This window comes from Carassius carassius, chromosome 9 (genome assembly GCF_963082965.1).
Source record: "Carassius carassius chromosome 9, fCarCar2.1, whole genome shotgun sequence".
Taxonomy (NCBI): Eukaryota; Metazoa; Chordata; class Actinopteri; order Cypriniformes; family Cyprinidae; genus Carassius; species Carassius carassius.
The window spans coordinates 26,603,735-26,622,468 of NC_081763.1; the positions used below are offsets into that span (position 1 = coordinate 26,603,735).

The 18,734-nt window shown below is 37.0% G+C and overlaps 2 protein-coding genes and 1 long non-coding RNA gene across 6 annotated transcripts; all 3 read right to left on the reverse strand.

Moving 5' to 3' along the window:
* Window positions 1-1,175: 1,175 nt before the first annotated feature.
* On the reverse strand, window positions 1,176-4,812 carry LOC132149420 (P2Y purinoceptor 11-like). Of its 2 annotated transcripts, none has more exons than XM_059558637.1 (2): window positions 4,246-4,812; window positions 1,176-2,301 (listed from the first exon to the last, which is right to left on the reverse strand). In XM_059558637.1, exon 2 carries the CDS (start codon window positions 2,277-2,279, stop codon window positions 1,383-1,385), a length of 897 nt encoding a protein of 298 aa, XP_059414620.1. In that variant the 5' UTR covers window positions 2,280-2,301; window positions 4,246-4,812; the 3' UTR covers window positions 1,176-1,382. The 2 variants fall into 2 exon arrangements, with proteins under 2 accessions (XP_059414620.1, XP_059414621.1); XM_059558638.1 differs by lacking the exon at window positions 4,246-4,812 and adding an exon at window positions 2,731-2,821.
* A 49-nt stretch (window positions 4,813-4,861) lies between these two features.
* On the reverse strand, window positions 4,862-9,888 carry LOC132149735 (suppressor of SWI4 1 homolog). Its single transcript, XM_059559142.1, has 11 exons — window positions 9,860-9,888; window positions 7,206-7,268; window positions 7,052-7,103; window positions 6,692-6,862; window positions 6,452-6,528; window positions 6,171-6,278; window positions 5,886-6,009; window positions 5,708-5,814; window positions 5,544-5,666; window positions 5,020-5,185; window positions 4,862-4,957 (listed from the first exon to the last, which is right to left on the reverse strand). Exons 1-11 carry the CDS (start codon window positions 9,886-9,888, stop codon window positions 4,862-4,864), a joined length of 1,116 nt encoding a protein of 371 aa, XP_059415125.1.
* Window positions 9,889-10,853: 965 nt separating this feature from the next.
* Window positions 10,854-12,924, reverse strand: LOC132148646 (uncharacterized). Of its 3 annotated transcripts, none has more exons than XR_009434954.1 (4): window positions 12,857-12,924; window positions 11,152-11,252; window positions 10,983-11,048; window positions 10,854-10,920 (listed from the first exon to the last, which is right to left on the reverse strand). It is a non-coding gene; the product is annotated as an uncharacterized LOC132148646 (long non-coding RNA). The 3 variants fall into 3 exon arrangements; XR_009434953.1 differs by lacking the exon at window positions 12,857-12,924 and adding an exon at window positions 11,366-11,895; XR_009434952.1 differs by lacking the exon at window positions 12,857-12,924 and having other exon boundaries at window positions 11,152-11,357.
* Window positions 12,925-18,734: the final 5,810 nt, after the last annotated feature.

Genomic DNA, 18,734 nt, shown 5'->3' on the forward strand with positions numbered 1-18,734 from the left:
GAGCAATGAAGGATTATATATATATACATTATGAATAGCAGGAACGTGAGAACAGTGGTAATAAATACAGTTGGATGAGTGTGCAAAAGTATTGTTGATCAATGTATTATATGCAAAAAAACAGTAGTGCAATGATATTTTTTGTAGAAATAGTTTACTGTGCTTGTACAGTAACAACTTTAGACAGTTTATAGTGTAATAGCTTTAACCATGTGCGGTCTGTGCAAAATATGAATAGTGCAAATAATGTATGTAAAGTACTGTGACCAGTGCAGTAAGAGAGCAGGTGCAGGTTATGTATGTTATATACCTCTTATGTATGTTTTTAATAAGATTACATTACTTTTATTTTAATGTTTCTACTAAGGACATGCATAGAGATTTCAGAGGGCAGGTGCCCTAAGATGGATGGATGGATAGACAGATTTATTTAAAAAAAAAGTTATAATAATAATTGTTAAAAATAAATAACTTTTGCACTTCGTTCCAATTCCCATAATTAATGAAGAAGTTTCCTCAACAGTTTCGGCATTTATCACAAAAATAGATGAAAAAGAAAACAATATGGAAGGCCACTGTCTTAGTGAATGAACCACTGAATAATTGAATTCATTTATAAGGCTTGACTTCACAGTAAGGACTGCGTGATGGCCCAGGGCTTGCATGAATGCTCAGGACAGTTGACATATCTGTCAGTTGCCCAAAGAGACCAGTGACAAAACTGTCACAAAGGTTTATCATTTGCACATATCTTTAAGCCTTGCCAATTTATACATTCAATAGATTTTACATAAAATTGGCTATAGGCTACAAACTTGGCTTAACTTGATTTGCATTTCACCTTAATAACACTAATGTTTTTTCTTTAGAAAGTTTAGGTCTCAGTTCTCTGGATCATTTCTCTCTTTCTGTTCTTGAACTTCTAAGATCACTCATGGCTTCTTGTGCATTTGAACAATGTCTAAAATATAATTTGTGACAGAAGTAATATTTTATAGGCTATCCTAAAGCCACCATTTTGAAAAAAAAAGTACTTAAATGATTCAGCGCAAAATCACTAACATCACAAGTAAATTTGCTTTAATATACTTTTGCATCATATTCCACATCTCACAAATTCTTAAAAGTTCTTTATATATATATATATATATAAACTGAGCCAGTCTTCTCATATCTTTAATAGGCTTTTTTTGCAACTTCAAATACATTTTAATTGTCAGCTTTTACTGTCAGATATGTTCTTCTTTGCTTTTGACTACAAAAATGATACCAGCAAAACAATTTTAATTTGGTTTGTGTTTTGCAGACGCACAGGACAGGAGTACAAGCATCATTTAATTTACATCCACAGGAAGCCACAGCATGAGGTTTTGGCCAAGATACTAAGAAGATGAATCATCTGAGCTCTTTCCACAGCAAACTGTCCGTATGCTGTCAAACACAGCCATGTATAGAAGCGGATGCAAGCACATGTTGAGGGTGGCCAGGACTTTTGACACTTGATATGAGTCATACACCCAGCAATTCATAACCTTCAGATACGTTTTGTACGTCTGCAGAACATGATAGGGCAAAAATGACATGGCATAAAGGATGCACACAAGAGCGACCATCAATGCTACCTTCCTCTTCTCGAGTGTGGTTATGTTTTTATTTTTCAGAACGGTCCAAATCACACCCAAATAAGATGCAAAGGTAATTAACAATGGAATCATGCATCCTACAACCGTAAGAAATAGGATGTACTTAAAATGGGGGATTTTCAGGGTTTTATCATGACGTGAGACACAAAGAGTTTGTTTTTGTTTAACTTCGGTTCCAGCAAATTTGAGGACTGGCAATGAAGTGATCATCACGATGAACCACGTCAGCACACTTGCGATCTTGGCATGTTTAGGGCGCACGTAGCTCCGGGTGAAGAAGGGGAAAACTATGGCAAGGTATCTATTGACGCTGATGCACATGATGAAGAAAATGCTGCCGTAGAGGTTGCAGTTGAAGAGGAAGCGTTCAATTTTGCATGCAGCATCTCCAAAGGTCCAGTCCTTATTTTTGGCATAGTAATTGATGAGCAAAGGCAAGGTCAGGACGTAAAGAATGTCACAGATGGCCAGGTTACAGGAGAGCACTACTCCGGTGTGCCAGTTCTGCCTCTCTTTGGTCACCAGGAGCCACAAGGCAAATATATTCCCAACAAGAGCCACACACATCTCAATGCTATACATTGGAGGGAGGAGACCAGTCTGAAACCCAGTATCGCAGAATGAACTGTTGTTCATCTTCCCTGGTGTTCTCTGACCCCTAAAAAAAAAAGAAAAAGAAAAGAGATAGTTGGTAATGTAAGGTCCATGCATTTGGCCCAAGAAAGGTATCCCAATGCTGGCATCCAGTTGACCTAAACGGAAATTCCCTATAAACCCTTACAATCTAAGTACACTTGAACTAATACCAATTGTTAGCCGGATCTCTAAAGATACAGTTGGTGTACCCTATGCTCCTTCTCAAATGAATCTTAGTCTGTTACTAACCTGATGCAGGAAATGCGGTAACAAGCATACAGCGTAATCTACTAGAGTCAATAATTACAGAGTAAAATGGAATAGAATCAAAAAACAATTTATTAACTGTGGGGTAAATATGTATTATGCCAATTACATAGCCAATTCAAAGATACCCAATCAATACATGACATCAAATTCTCAAAGATGAATATAAGAGTAAGATGCATACCTGGCTTATAGAAAAATGGACACACTTCATGCGCTATGGGCTCATTCTTGCTACAGAAGGTTCTGACCCTCTTGCAACTTTTTAAGTACCTCAGACCAAGACAAACATCCCCCGAGTTGGAGACAAGAACTATCAATTGGAATTTGCATTGATAATGTAGAGTTCTCACCTCTAGAGACAAAAGGTATTTTGCATGAAAAACAATAGGAAATGGCACACCCTCTACAGTGAGCAAAATATCGCTTAACTTTTTAATACAATTTTTAATCTACTTCTTGTACAATTGAGACCGTTGTACCAGTCGCCCTGAGACAATTCAAATGACACCAAACATGACTGAAAATATGACTTGCATCCATGTATATTATACTATTGACCATTCTGAGTGAACCAAGAGGAGGGAGGATGGGTGAAGAAGAGAAGGAACTGATAACGTGTGAGAGACGTTTTCTGCTCCTCCACTCTGTGGGGTGTCTCGAAGATGCTCGTGTATTGTCTGTTTCTCAGAATCTCAAAGTATCTGAGGTTCTTTCATACTTACAGTAGCATCAATCTTAAATCGAAAACCTTATGAATCCAAGCAGATGGCGTGAATTTTTTTTTTTTATCTCTAAACACGATTTTCTTCTTCTTCACAGAAATCAGAAATTCGTAATCGGAAACACTATCCAACAACCACATTGCCGCTTATCTCAGGCTTCTCAACTGACCTTGTGTAAAGTTTATTTTATACCACACATCTTTAAAAAACGGTTAGTTCATCATCTGTGCCAGTTTTCTGACATTAAAACAAAAAATAAATTTAAAATACTTCATTGACCATCATCTTGAAATTAAGTTTATAAAAATAATAATAAAATACTTTCTTCTGCTCAGTTGTAGTCACGTAATTCAGATGTTTTACAGGACATGAACAGCTTTCGCTTCTGCCAGCAGGAAGTCACACCTGCTTTGTATAAAAGTGTTATGAATGAGTACAATAGCGTGATTGTGCATCGTAAAACAAGTGGTTTATAATCTCTGCAGCACTTATATTGAGGTGAAGAATGTACAATCTTTACTTTTTTTTGGTTAATGTTGGTAATGTTTTTGTTTTGGTTAGGATTTTCATAATTTGCAGCTATCTTAAAAACAATCTGTCATCACATTTGGAAACATAAGCACCAAGCACTCACAACTAGTTTATTATTATAAAAACAATAATAAAACACCAATATTTCAACAAATAGGGTCTAAGCATAAATACCTTAATGTATTCAACCCAATAAATTCACATCAAATACAGTTAAATATCAATTACAGCACATTTTACTCAAAGGATATATTTAATACTGCTAACACACATTGACGTACCCGATCCCAGCATATTTTTTTCCTACACGAGGACCATAACGAAAACAAACTATGGTTTTATTTATTTTTTAATTGTATGAGATGGTTTCTAACCTATCACTCTCATAGACTTTTTTTTTTTTCAATTGCCAAATAGAAATCAAACAAGTTGATGAAACTTACCAAGTTTGTCCGCTCGACTGAACCCTTGAACCTGACTGAAAAAGTACCAAACTTCCTGTCTCATGCAATAGGTGCACTTTTTTCTAAAAACTGAGTGAAGCCACACAGGCAAGCACACGTGACATTTAAAGCATCCAGATGACTGCAACAAAAGCCACTTGGTTTAGATAGATTTATAGGTAAAATGCATTAAAAATCTATGAACATTTATACAAGCCACAAGTCTGACATAAAGCAGCATTGATTTGCTGATGTTTTTGTGTCATAATGATACATCAGTCATGTAGTACATGATGCATGTAGTCATGTAGTACATCTCGTGGTTTAGATGTTTCCAACCTGGCTTTCAGTTCCTTCAGACTTTTCTTTTCTTGCGTTTCAAGTCCTTTTTTCCTCCAGCACCTTTCTGTTGTTTCAACAGCACATCCTTTAAATGATTTCTGTCAGACAAACTTCTTACCAGCATCTCTTTTTTTCTGCCCAGCAAATCTACTGCCTTTTCCCCCTTTTTAGGCAAACTTTTTTCCTCCTTCGCACAGGTTTCTCCCCACTAGCAGTTTCCTACCTCCAAACGCCATCATTATTTTCCCAGTCAACCAACTTAAAACTCTTTTTGTCATGAGGAGGCCCCTTCCCCGATGGCAGCTTCCTTTTTTTTAAAGGGATTTGGAAACTTTCCAGGACCACGCTTCCTTTTTGCACCAGGAAAAATGTCTATGGAGTTAAAGAACAAATTATAACCAGTGCTGATTGCAATGGTAAAACTTATACGATATCTTCATCTGCTTCCTTCCCCACAGCCTGTCTGTAATACTCTGCTTCATCCTTAGACTCCTCAGCTGGAGCCTGGTCCTCCAGTATCCCAGGATCCTCCACTTCATCATCAGATACCTGCCCTTTCTGCTGCCGCGTTCTCGTGATGCCCTCCAAGCTCCTTTTCCTTTAAGAAATTAAGTAGTTTTAGAACCAAATACAACACAACTACATTTAAAAAGATGCTGAGTGCGTTGGCAAAATTGGCACACAAAAACAACAACAAATAAATAAAATATACAATTTATTTAGCATGGGATGTTTTAAAGCTTTTTATTGGAGAGATTTTTTTTAAGCGATGGGCAATTAAACAAAAAAACTGTATACTCATCTCTAAACACTGTAACCAAATGCTGTAACATTTTCTTCTAAGGAAACTCAGACTTTCCACGGTTAACACGTTTGTAATTAGTTTGAGCTTTTCTAACCAATACCATGTATCACATTCAGCTCTTCACCACCACTAGAGCAGCAGATCTACTCACTTGTTCTGATCCCGTTTTTCTTTTTTTAGGGCAATGTTCTGTTCTTGCTTTTTCTTCCATTCTTCTTTCTCTTTCAGACAGGCTTCCTTCCCGTTCAGCATCTCCTGGAGCTCTTCCTCGAGACTGCAGACAGAGCTCATTTTGGACTGTATCTCAATAACAACTAGGCTGTGCGACTAAATGTTCTCTTACCGAAGAAATGATAATGCACTTTTCCTTCCCCCATGCCTTCTACTATCTTCACCAGCTGCAGAGTCATTCTGGGGCCAATCTGTAGCAGAACAGTCTCCCATCATTTTCCTGCAGAAGGGCTGATCAGCCCAGCATGATGGCTTTCCTCACCTCAGTTACCCGAACTGCGCTCTGCTGTGAGGCCATGTTTCCACAACCCGAGTACACTTGTGGCAACTCTGTGATGTTGTGGTTCCCATTCTGCTCTGCCTGGCTCTCTGAAAGGCCGACACCTCTGCAAAAAGTGCAAAGTGTGACATGTAAAATCACTTATGTACGTCACAAACAGAAGTATGAGGCTGGTGCATTTTAAAACCTCACTGTTCCATCACTTTGAACACATTTCATCATATGCATCAAATGAAGTGAATGATCTCCAGCTTGTGGAAGACTAACTTCATGAGGAGCTCGCTGATGTCCTCCAGCTTGCTCATGTTGGGAAACTTCTCCTGCATGAGCTTCTTCACCCCTCGACTCATGCCCACAGGCACCACCTTCAGGATGCTGCAGGAGACATGGAGAGGGTTAGCGGATATTGTAAGATACCTCACGAGAGCATTCATCTGAGGATGCATCAGTGCGTTTACTTTGAAAACAATCACAGGATAGTCATGTTTAAAAGTTGCATCATGTGCACCTTTAATTTGATGGCAAGAAAACAAAACCAAGCTACTTACTAATGCCGAAACTTCACCTCCTGGGAAACAGGATCATGATTTAACAGCACACATCTCTTTATGCTGTTGAGGTTGAGCTGAGAAGCGAGAGTTTAATGATCAAAACATGCATGAACCTTCATGTCTTTTCACCAGCAAGAGGAGAACAACATCAGCTGGTTGTACACATCACAGATCTCAGAAGACTATACTTGCATCACATGCGGAGAAACCTTTTGCAGTCCTGAGCGAGTGAATTACCTTGTGTACGTTGATCGAGGGGAACATGTTCTGGAACATGGTTGCCATCAGCTTGACGTGCATGCACTCCATGCCAAAATTATTCAGCTCTGGTAAAGGATGATGGGACAACTGCTGTTCATGCATCCTGTGCCTCTTTAAAGACGAAATGACATCTTTGATGAGGGAGCACTGGAACAAAGAGATCATTTATTTTTAGAACAAATTACAAGAATGCTCATAATACAGTCAGTGTGAGACTAGACACATCAGTGCGTTTACTTTGAAATGACATCACTCCACAGTCAAAGTTCTAAAATGTCATCATTTGTGCCCTCGGATATGAGAAATCAAACCAAAGACAGGTCAAAAGTAACATACCTTTGCAACACAGAAATATAATGTTGGACCCTTTGCAAAGATGTGCAAGCCTCTGTGGAGAGAGAGAGTAATTTCAGGTGTTAATATATTTGATCTCAGAAAGAATGGGATGATGATCCACTCATGAACCTTAATAGATCAAAATTCTATTTACTTTACTGCTTCATGTAGGAAGACATAGTATGTATTACATTTTACACAGTCATAGTCTCGAGTGCTGCATTGCACTTATCTAATCGTTTGTACACAATAATATTCTTGTAACTCAAACTGGAAAGCATGGCACTAGCAAATGCCAAGGTCGAGGGTTTGATTCCCAGGGAAAGCAGAGAGTGATAAAAATGCCCTACCGTTAATCTTTGACCCAGAGCACACAGACGAAGAGCTAACTGCAGGTGCGTAATGCGTGAAGTCACAATTGCACATCGCAGAGCTAGTGCAAGACAAGCATGCGTTTAAAAAGAATATACATTTGAATTGTTAAGAAAATGACCAATCTTTGCCTAAATAAGACCTTTATTCCTCGGCTGGGATTGTGTATAGCCCTTTGAAGCTGCAATTTGGACCTTCAGCCCATTCAGTCCACAATATGGAGAGAAAGCCTGGAATGTTTTCCTCAAAAACATTAATTTCTTTTCCACTGAAGACAGACAGACATGAACATCTTGGATGACATGGGGGTGAGAAAATTATCAGGAACTTTTTATTCTGGAAGTGAAATAATCCTTTTAGTGAAGAATAAATGTCATCAGAGAGAAGACTAATTATTATCGGAAGATTGTGTTATCACATCAATTAATAATTGTAAGGTCAAAGAAAAAACAATGCAAGAATTATGCAAGAATAGAATTCTTTTTTTTTTTTTATATATATATTTTTAATTATGCAAGAAAAGATGATTTCTTGATTCCTTTAAAAAAGATGACAACTTTAAAGGAATAGGTCACACTTAAATAAAATTGTTATTATTTACACACTGTCCACTTGTTCCAAACCTGTATGAGTTTCTTTCCTCTGTTGAACACACAAAAAGACAATTTTAATGAATGTTAATAACCAAAAATCATAGTTTTTGACTACAGTGTTGTTTTGTTATTTTGTGTCCAACAGAAGAAAGAAACTCATTCAGATTTAGAACAACTTGATGGTGAATTACAGAATTTTCATTCTTGGGTGAACTATCCCTTTGGGTGTTCCTAAAAAACAGAACGCTAAATATACAGCAGTGAAACAATCGTCACAGCTGTTATGGCACTGACCTTGAGCTTCTATCATCCGTTTTATAATACAAATATACTCACCATGTTTATACAGTTTTCTGTTTTGGTAAAAAATTGAGAACTGGACGGTGATGGGTTAAATGCAGAGCACGAATTCTGAGTATGGGCAAATGGGTCACCATACTTGGCTGAATGTCACGTCACTTTCACTTCTCATTCCTGCTGATCTGTCCACGCTGAGAACGTGTCCTCGGCCACGCATCGAGCAGACTCGCAGCCTTTCTTTTGGTTCTTAGTCTATGAGACAAAAACAGTTACGTTACATCGAATTTATCTGACCTTCAATTTGAATCGTATATATTACTTTGTCATGCGGTGGACACTGACACGTGTACATACTTACACACACATATACATTTCCAAATCCAAATACATTTCCAAATTTTAAAAGAAAAAGACCGATGGACAGTTGAACTTCAAATGCATGGTCTGGATACAAGTAAAAAAAAAAAAAAAAAACTTTTTTTTTCGGAAAACGGAAAACTGAACTTGACTTTAACACGAATATCTTAAGTAAAATATCACACGTCTTATTAACTAGCAACTTACTATTTGTGCTAACCATGTGGCGTTTTTGCGCGTGCGCAGACAAGCAGACAAATGAATGAAAAAAACATGACACTTGAGCATTTATTAGGGAAAGCATCTGGGAGAATACACTATTTTTTATTTTTTATTTTTTTTTAAATACTGGGTTAAGTGAAATAATTTAATAGGAAGGGTTTTTTGGTTTAATATATATATATATATATTGAATCATTATATTTTTCTCTACCTCTCCTTTGATGTCATTCTAATACCCACACTCCAGTCTAGTAGGTGGCGGTAATGCACCTTTGAGATGAGTTGCCAACCGCTATTAAACCATGAAAGAAGAAGAACAAATATTGCGCTCCTACGCACGGGCATAGGGTGGCTTTTTTTTTTATTGCAAAAAGGGTACAAATCACATGTGATTAGCCATAATATACATAACATACAAAAAACACAGAGGTAAACAGAAACCAAATAAAATAAAATAGCCAGGGGAAGCTTAAAGTGAAAGAGGACCATATGTTGATAGTTTTAACAGCCTTTTTGTTGTTTGAGACAGAAATCAGATTAATATAATGTTCAACTTCATGGATAAAAAGTACAAAACAATTTTTTTTTAGAGCTGAATTTACATTTAAGAATGTGAAATTTTACCAAAAGTATTAATAAATTTATAATGAAGTACGATTTTTCTTTACTTAGACTTTTATAAAAGCAAAAAATTACATCCTTCCACAATAAGGCAAAGTCTTTATAAATATGGTCAATGATGAATCTGCTGAGGTTTTGCCAAAATGTTCCGGTGTGTGGGCAATACCAAAAGAGGTGCAAAACAGTTTCAGGGTGGTCTTCACAAAAAGAACAGTTTGTATTGATTTAATTTTAATCATGTAATGATTTAGCAGGGTAATATCTGTGAATTATTCTGAAAGATACTTCTTTCACCTTGTTTTTCCCGCTTGGGTGGCCCGGGCAACACTTTCCGTAGAATTACGTCACCTCCACTAGCAATGCCGCCGCCATGTTGGCCCGGGCAACACTCCGTAGAATTACATCACCTCCACCAAACTTTCCTTTTGTATTATTAATTGTTATATACATGTATAAAGGGTGCTTTGCACGTAATGTTAATATGTTCTGTACTTTGATCTTTGTTACTTTTACCTAGTAGAAATAATAAGAAAAATAATAATATATACTAATCTTTTACGGTTTATGACACAACAGCGTTTTTTTTTATTCCCCCCCAGCAATTTGCACTACAGACATCCACAATCCATATTTTGAGGGCCTCTGCCTTTTGTTCATGTTTGTTTTACCAATGTACAACTGCCAATGTAACATTCCATACATTTTAGAAAGTTAACCTTATGTTTAGCAGTGAAAAATAAATGAAATATTAAATAAACTATTAAAATAATACCTCAACCAGAATTTTGTGTGTTGAATTTTGTATTTTAAGTAAAATAACAACATATACAAATAAACCACAGTAAAATAATGAAGAATAATTTCCACAATTTAGCAGTTTTAATTGTTTTTGAGTAATAATAATAATAAACACATCTTACACCATACTGAAAACACATGAACTGCAAGTGACCGTAATTGTTACAGTAAAAACACAATGTGTGCGCATGCACACACACTTTACTCTTCAAGACCTACATCTTCTGTGAAGCAATCCCAGCTACAGTAGCCAGGGTGGTCATCTGAGGAGTAAAACCCCAAAAGCACACCCTGTTGTCCATTTCTCTGGTAACCAGCCCCACAGTCTTTGTGAAGCTGGCTGCACTGTAGGTGACTGCACCTAGAGATGATGTACGGCTTTCTGTACTTTAGATAGTGATAGTGTCTCTTTAAATATCTTCACTGCACCTGTTCAGTATCATTTTCATGATTCAGTCAAAAGTTTCATGTTAGGGAAATGGAAGAGAGTGAGATTATACTTAGCCTAATTGTTATAGCCACAAAAACAAGAGGGTCAACCACACCAAGCCAGCTGAAGTGTGCCTCCTGTTAAATATGCTCCTGACTGACAGTGTTGTTAAATCTCTGGCATGAACAATTACGTCAGATGGGTCAAGTGCATTATCATTAATGTTAAAGCAATGTACTTGTTACTGAAGGTGCCTGGGCCACCACAGTTGTGCTTTGTTGTTCTGATGCATCTGATTGTTGGGCTGGGGACACAAAGAAGACATGAGCAGAGCAAAACTGGAACAAAACTATGTCTGTGTAGTGACATGATGTAAATTCAACACAGAAAAGTACTGCATCATTCACCTATGACAGTCCCAAAGCAGACAAGATGATGGTGCTCAGAAGTTCCAGTCTCTATTTGTGGAGGTGTTATGAGGATCGATAACACTTGATATACATTTGATCTGAAACAAAAAAGTCAAACAATAGAATAATAGAACAACAAAATAGAAAAAATAAATATGTACATGTTAATGTTACATGTAAAAAGACTTTGACTTCTAGGGTGGCAATATACATTTAAAATGTAAAGAGTGCTGCATCTTCCATGCCAATCCTATCCCGGGAAGTGAATGACAAATTAAATATGAAAACAACCTCCTCATATGACCTTTTGAACATTATACAACAAATGCTAAAGGCATATACATACAAAACCATCGTGTCCTTTCATTATTCACTTAGTTATTTTAACACAAGCCACCAAAAACTACGTTACACCTATGCTATCCGTCATGTACTGAAGGTAAAAATTTAAAGAGCAAACAATTAACAAATAAGTTTATCAGAAATGTATTATCCAAACCGTACTTCTCCAGTCAACTGAAAAGAAAGTATGTTCTTCAAGAATTTAGTGAAGAAGAGGCAAAGAAAATAAGGAAGCGTTATTTTACTTATCCAGTTCTTCCTAAAGCCAAAGAAGTAACATTTAAAATTCACAATGACATTTATCCATCTAATAACTTCCTACATGAAAGATTTAATTGGGAGAACAATTCATGCAGGTTCTGTGAGAAAGATATTGAAACTGTGTCGATCATATGGTTTTCCAATGTGAATCTATACAGACTTTTTGGCTGGAATTTCAAAACTGGCTTCATTCCAAACAGATATCAATACACCCTTTGACTGTGATCTCAATTAAGGTTGGAGTATTGTTGAGGGATAAGATCCTAGACTTTTTGATAAACAACTTAATTACTTTGTGCAAATACTATATTCATAGATGTAAGCTTTTGAAGGTTATACCTCACTTCAGCGGATGGAAGAATGAACTAAAGTTCATTCATTATATAAGTCATTATATAAGTCTCTTCATTACATGATGGACAGGAACGGTCAGAAGCTCTTGTATGCTTTGAACTTGTTTTTGCTGTTAGAATAAGACCCTCATCCTTCTTTTTCTTTCCCTTTTTTATTCTGTTTTATCTTAAGGTGTGCTGTAAAGTGATGTGACATACAGCCAAGTATGGTGACTCATACTCAGAATTCATGCTCTACATGTAACCCATCCAAAGTGCTCACACACAGCAGTGAACACACACACACACACACACACACACACACTGTAAACACACACCCAGAGCAGTGGGCAGCCATTTATGCTGCAGCACCTGGGAAGCAGTTGGGGTTTCGATGCCTTGCTCAAGGACACCAAAGTCGTGGTATTGCCGGCCCGAGACTCAACCCCACAACCTTCGGGTTAGGAGTCAAACTCTCTAACCACTAGGCCACAACTTCTCCGGTTTATAATTGAACTTGATAACTTAATAAAAAAAAAAACATTGGCCAGCCACATTGATCTATACATGACTATATATGGTGTACATATGATTTATAGATCAGTGGCCAGACATCAACATTGCTCGCGATATAAAAGAAATCTATAAATCCATAGTGTTTATTAATCATTTTGTGAGTAATTTCACGCAAGCCCTGTGCGTTTTTCTTACACTGCACGTTACAACAGCGTCAGTTCACCATTTTAGCAATGCTGAGATAAAATTACCTGAGTTTAAGTTTGAAGAACTCACGGCGACGCCATCTTGATGTTTTCAAGTGGAGGTGACGTATTTCCAGTTCGACAGTGGAGCTCCACTCGCCCATGGTCTGCAGCTTTTAGGGATGTTTTGAACTCTGGTTAGGTTTTGAATGTCCCATTTAACCTGAAGTTAAATTGAAATGAAATATGCTAAACTCTGATTAATCTCATTCATTGTCATTACTCACTCACTTTATTGATCTGATTCAGAATTAGGACCTTTGTTAAAAATAAAAAAGCAGTTCTCTTTTCTTTCTTGTTAAAGTCTTTCTTTATTCCTAAATGTTGAGTTACCACACTTTTCCTTGTAAGCATCACCGTATTTTAGCATTAAGAATTAGTTGTGTGGCCTGAAGATAGAAAATATCATTAGCTCAGTATTAAAACTACAGAAGTGGATATCAAGTCCCGACCATCACAGAACAAGCATTGCAATTTTCTTAATTTCAAAGAAATAGAATGTAAGTTATCATATCAATTTTAGCAATTTCCTGCATATACTATATTGCTGCACTATTGTGAAATAAATTAATTGAGAAATTTTTTGAATGAGCTGTCTTTTGACACATTGCACAGTCATGATCCGTCTGCACGATGAATAGGAGTGAAGGATGGGGTGGTGGGTGTGCTTGTGTGTGGGAGACAGGCCTGTGTACCAGAAAGAAGGGGGTCTGGACTCCTTAGGATGTTTTGTAATTGCACTCTTTTTTGTTTAGAGGTCATCTGACAGGAGCTGATCTTCCTGCTTTAAAAGTTTACTGTCATCGCCTTTGAATATCTCCACTACAGACCAGCCAGAGTGCCGACCAGACATCCACTGCTATATTCATTTTGATTAATTATTAATGGCAAAGGCTGTTTCTCTTTATGATAGTGATTTGTCATTGATATTATAATCTTTTAGTTATAAAGAGCCCAGATCAGAAGCTCCAAGCTGAATATCTTGTTTGCATCAGTCAGAGGAAAAGGCATTTGTTGAACAAAACCAAAACCAAAAGAAAAAAACTGTGTTTTACTTAGTCTATGGTTTTACCCCCCGTCATTAAACACGAACATCTGGCATGCATCAAAACTGCGGGCCTCTTCAATTCAGCTCATGTCTGTCTGAGTGGGTGGTTACAATGTTAAAAGTTAAGCTACATTGTCTATCAGGTTTTAGCTCATTGGATAATTAAAAATAATTGTTTTTTACATTTTCACAAGTCAAATCCAGCCTAAACAACACAGTCTCATGGCAGTTTGTAACTATTTTATGTTTTGGCGGATTGGTGGCTAATTCGTATGAATTTTTACGGTCAGTAAATTGATAAGACTTTTCTATTTTTCTTTTGTTAGGATCTTATTGGACAGTTTATTGGTTCAATCAGCCACTTATGAAAATTCCAGTGACTTGTGCTGTGGTCTTTTTGTTGGTTTTTGGTGGGTCTTGCTGTGTGGACTGCCACAATGAAGCTTCTAATGCAGTCACTTCATGATGCAGGTCAGAAAAGGTCATCTCAAGCATCAGAGAATAAGCTGACCCACTATTCCTACACTTTCATCGTACCTCAACAGAAGTTAATGGGGGCGCTTTTCACTGTCTCAAATTAGAACCATAAATTAATACTGTAGAGTAAATTTTAATTTGAGATTATTACAAACTGCACTTTAAAATTGTACTAATATGTATTAAAAACAGTAGTGAAAGCGTATAATCTCGGTATTTACACATTGGTGTTTTATTTCATTAATACTATATAATCTGCAATACACATTATAATAAAAAATATATTACATTGCAATAAAAATATTCTCTTATATTATCTGTGTACATTTTTTGAAAATACTTTTAAGATTTGAAGTACACCAACTGTGTAACTGTGACAGGTGCTTGAGGTGTCCAGCAGTTACAGAGAGCTGGAAAAGAAGTAAGATGCATTCACTTCTCAAGTGAGATCCGAGAGCCAACTAATCCCACATCTGGAGAAACAGTGCCAGCTCAAGAAGCCCACTAAAGCACTGTAAGAGCCATCTGTGGCTTGTGTAACGGAGGCCAGTGAGAAGGTGCTGTGCAAGTAAACCTCACTCCTCCGATCTCAAGAGACACACTAGCGACTGAGGCTAGTGTTTGCAGTCTTCAGCCTCCTCGTCAGTGCATCTGACTCACATGTTGGAGATCCGGGTTCAAGATTCACTCGGAAAAAGAATGAGGTGTGGCGGTGAGGACCTGGGAGAGAGGGGTTACACTTTCTTGTCTCGTTCCTTTATTTTGTGGTTTTCTTGTGTTTCGTTTTAACACTATCTGAATTTGAACCAACTGTCCCTCATCTCTGAATTCTCCCTCTGTGACACAGTCTGAGCTTTGAGGTTTTACTCTGGAAATCTCACAAACACACAATACAGGTGCATCCTCCTTAAACCCAAGTGAAATTTCTTATCAATTTCTGTCAGGAAACCACCTCACTTCCAGTTCAACAGTCAAGTAGGTTGATAAATGTGAACACAGCGGCTAAAGAAGTTGCCAGCAATGTCCAAAGAGACCAAAGTGCCCCTTTGCTCCAGGAACAAAGTCCTCGAGAACTGCTGGAGACCTTGGACGACTTGCCCAGTCTGCCAACAGACACACCTTACATCAGTTACCCTGTGACTAAACCTCCAGGTAGCCTACAAATCCCTAAAGGCTAGGGTGTAGCTGGCACTGTTTTAGTATTTCAAAGGTGTTTTGAGTTGTTTCAGTTTGTGGTTATGTGTTTTCTAAGGTGTTCAGTGTTACTAGGTACTTATGTACAGTGGTAAGTGAATGCATATAGGAGAGCATAAGTCTAAGTGGAAAGCTAACTGGATGTTTATTGGATTTTTTTAGTAACAATAATTAAACAATATTTTGCTGCTGGTATCTTGGCTGGTTGAGCCTGTCTTAAATAGGTAAGGGTTAGAGGTTTGTTCAAATTCTAAACCTAACGAGCAATAGTAATGAACCTTGTCTTAGCAAAAAAGAGAATCCCAGATATGAGTTCTATATGTGTTTCCCATGTAGGAGTTCGGAAGGCCGGAGGGTCAGTGACCTGCAGTCAGGAAGCTTTATTTCTGAGAATTCCAAACAGTGGAATCAGAGGTGGTGACACTCATTACTCTTCACAGACTATGAGAGCTGAGCTCAGGATGAAAGCTGTGTATTAGCATAAGAACACACACACACACATACACATAACATTTGTTATGCAATGCAATGCCATGCTAATTGCCTCCATCTCTGGTGTGAGATTACAGGACACATTTCCACTCCATCTGATAGATACAAATTAAAGCCACTGTTATGGCAGCCACTAATGGGTTTTAAAACACACTCTTGCTGATATGTACAACTGAAGAAGGATTTTGAGTTATATTTGTACTAAAAGAACTTTGTACTTAAAGGAATCATTTAACCCAAAATTTAAAATTGCTGAAAATGTACTCAGCCTCTGGCCATCCAAAATGTAGATGAGTTTGTCTCTTCACTGGAACAGATTTGGAGAAGTGGATTATTACATCATTTGCTCACCAGTGGATCCTGCAGTGAATGGGTGCCGTCAGAATGAGAGTCCATACAACTGAGTAAATAATCCACAAGTAATCTACATGACTCAAGTCCATTTATTAATGTCTTGAAGTGAAAAGATGTTTGTTTGTAATAAATCCATTGAGAGGTTTAAAAAAACAACAACATTACTTCAAACCATGGTTTCTGGCTTAAATATGAGTTCGCTATCCATTAAATATTGCTTTCTCCTGTGAACAAAAAAACGTATCTACATCTTGGGTGGCTTGAGGGTCAGTTTTCACCAGTTTTCCATTTGTGGATGAACTATTCCTTTAAAAGAAATATATTTATACAGTAGAATTAATTTAAATTAATTGTAAAATAATTGTAGGACATTTAAAAGTATTAAAATAAAACACTTTAATTTGAAATTAAATTATATATATATATATATATATATATATATATATATATATATATATATATTTAAAGTGAGACAAGCTAGCTAATTCCACAAAACATGTTTTCCCACCCCAAATGATGTAACTTCTGTAATGATAATTTCATTCATTTATTGACTTTTGTTATTTAATACAAAACAAGACAATGAAGATAGAAAATAAAAGGTGTAATTAAAACAAGAGTCTCAAGAAAACAGGGTTTGTTTACAACATTTTAATTAGAGAATAAAAACAATGCAGAAATTTTTAAATAATGCTTGTGCCACAATATCTAATCAAACCATACCGTCTAAAGTAAAGTGTAATTAAATGTATTATTAAGTTGGATTGATTGTCATCTTTAAAAAAAGGGAATGCATGACGAAGATATGAAAAGGTACTGAAAAGTAGGAATGACCCAGCTTACTGTCTCTTTTAAAGGGCCGTGAAATGACCTGGGATCAAGAGCACACAACAAAATATTACTTATGTGGTAAAGCTGACCTAGTAGGCCTGTAAATAAGTCCACAAAGCATCTGTGCTAAGTGAACAATGCATTATATTTCTGCCAAAGCAACTAGTTCCAAACAAATTCAACTTAGAAAAAAACATTGCACATCTCTCTTTGTATAAGTACAACCCGAATTCCGTTTTTTAAATTTTAATAAAATGAAAACTAAAGGAATTTCAAATCACATGAGCCAATATTTTATTCACAATAGAACATAGATAACGTAGCAAATGTTTAAACAGAACTTTTACACTTTTATCCACTTAATTAGCTAATTTAAAATTTAATGCCTGCTACAGGTCTCAAAAAAGTTGGCACGGGGGCAACAAATGGCTAAAAAAGCAAGCAGTTTTGAAAAGATTCAGCTGGGAGAACATCTAGTAATTAATTAAGTTAATTGATATCAGGTCTGTAACATGATTAGCTATAAAAGCTTTGTCTTAGAGAAGCAGAGTCTTTCAGAAGTAAAGATGGGCAGAGGCTCTCCAATCTGTGAAAGACTGCGTAAAAAAATTGTGGAAAACTTTAAAAACAATGTTCCTCAACGTCAAATTGCAAAGGCTTTGCAAATCTCATCATCTACAGTGCATAACATCATCAAAAGATTCAGAGAAACTGGAGAAATCTCTGTGCGTAAGGGACCAGGCCGGAGACCTTTATTGGATGCCCGTGGTCTTCGGGCTCTCAGATGACACTACATCACTCATCGGCATGATTGTGTCAATGACATTACTAAATGGGCCCAGGAATACTTTCAGAAACCACTGTCGGTAAACACAATTCGCCGTGCCATCAGCAGATGCCAACTAAAGCTCTATCATGCAAAAAGGAAGCCATATGTGAACATGGTCCAGAAGCGCCGTCGTGTCCCGTGGGCCAAGGCTCATTTAAAATGGACTATTTCAAAGTGGAATAGTGTTTTATGGTCAAACGAGTCCAAATTTGACATTCTTGTTGGAAATCACGGACGCCGTGTCCTCCGAGCTAAAGAGGAGGGAGACCTTCCAGCATGTTATCAGCGTTCAGTTCAAAAGCCAGCATCTCTGATGGTATGGGGGTGCAAAAATACGTCAAAGACGACCACGAACTCTTCAGCAGCTGGAAATCTATATAAGGCAAGAATGGGACCAAATTCCAACAGCAAAACTCCAGCAACTCATAGCCTCAATGCCCAGACGTCTTCAAACTGTTTTGAAAAGAAAAGGAGATGCTACACCATGGTAAACATGCCCCGTCCCAACTATTTTGAGACCTGTAGCAGAAATCAAAATTGAAATGAGCTCATTTTGTGCATAAAATTGTAAACTTTCTCAGTTTAAACATTTGCTATGTTATCTATGTTCTATTGTGAATAAAATATTGGCTCATGTGATTTGAAAGTCTTAGTTTTCA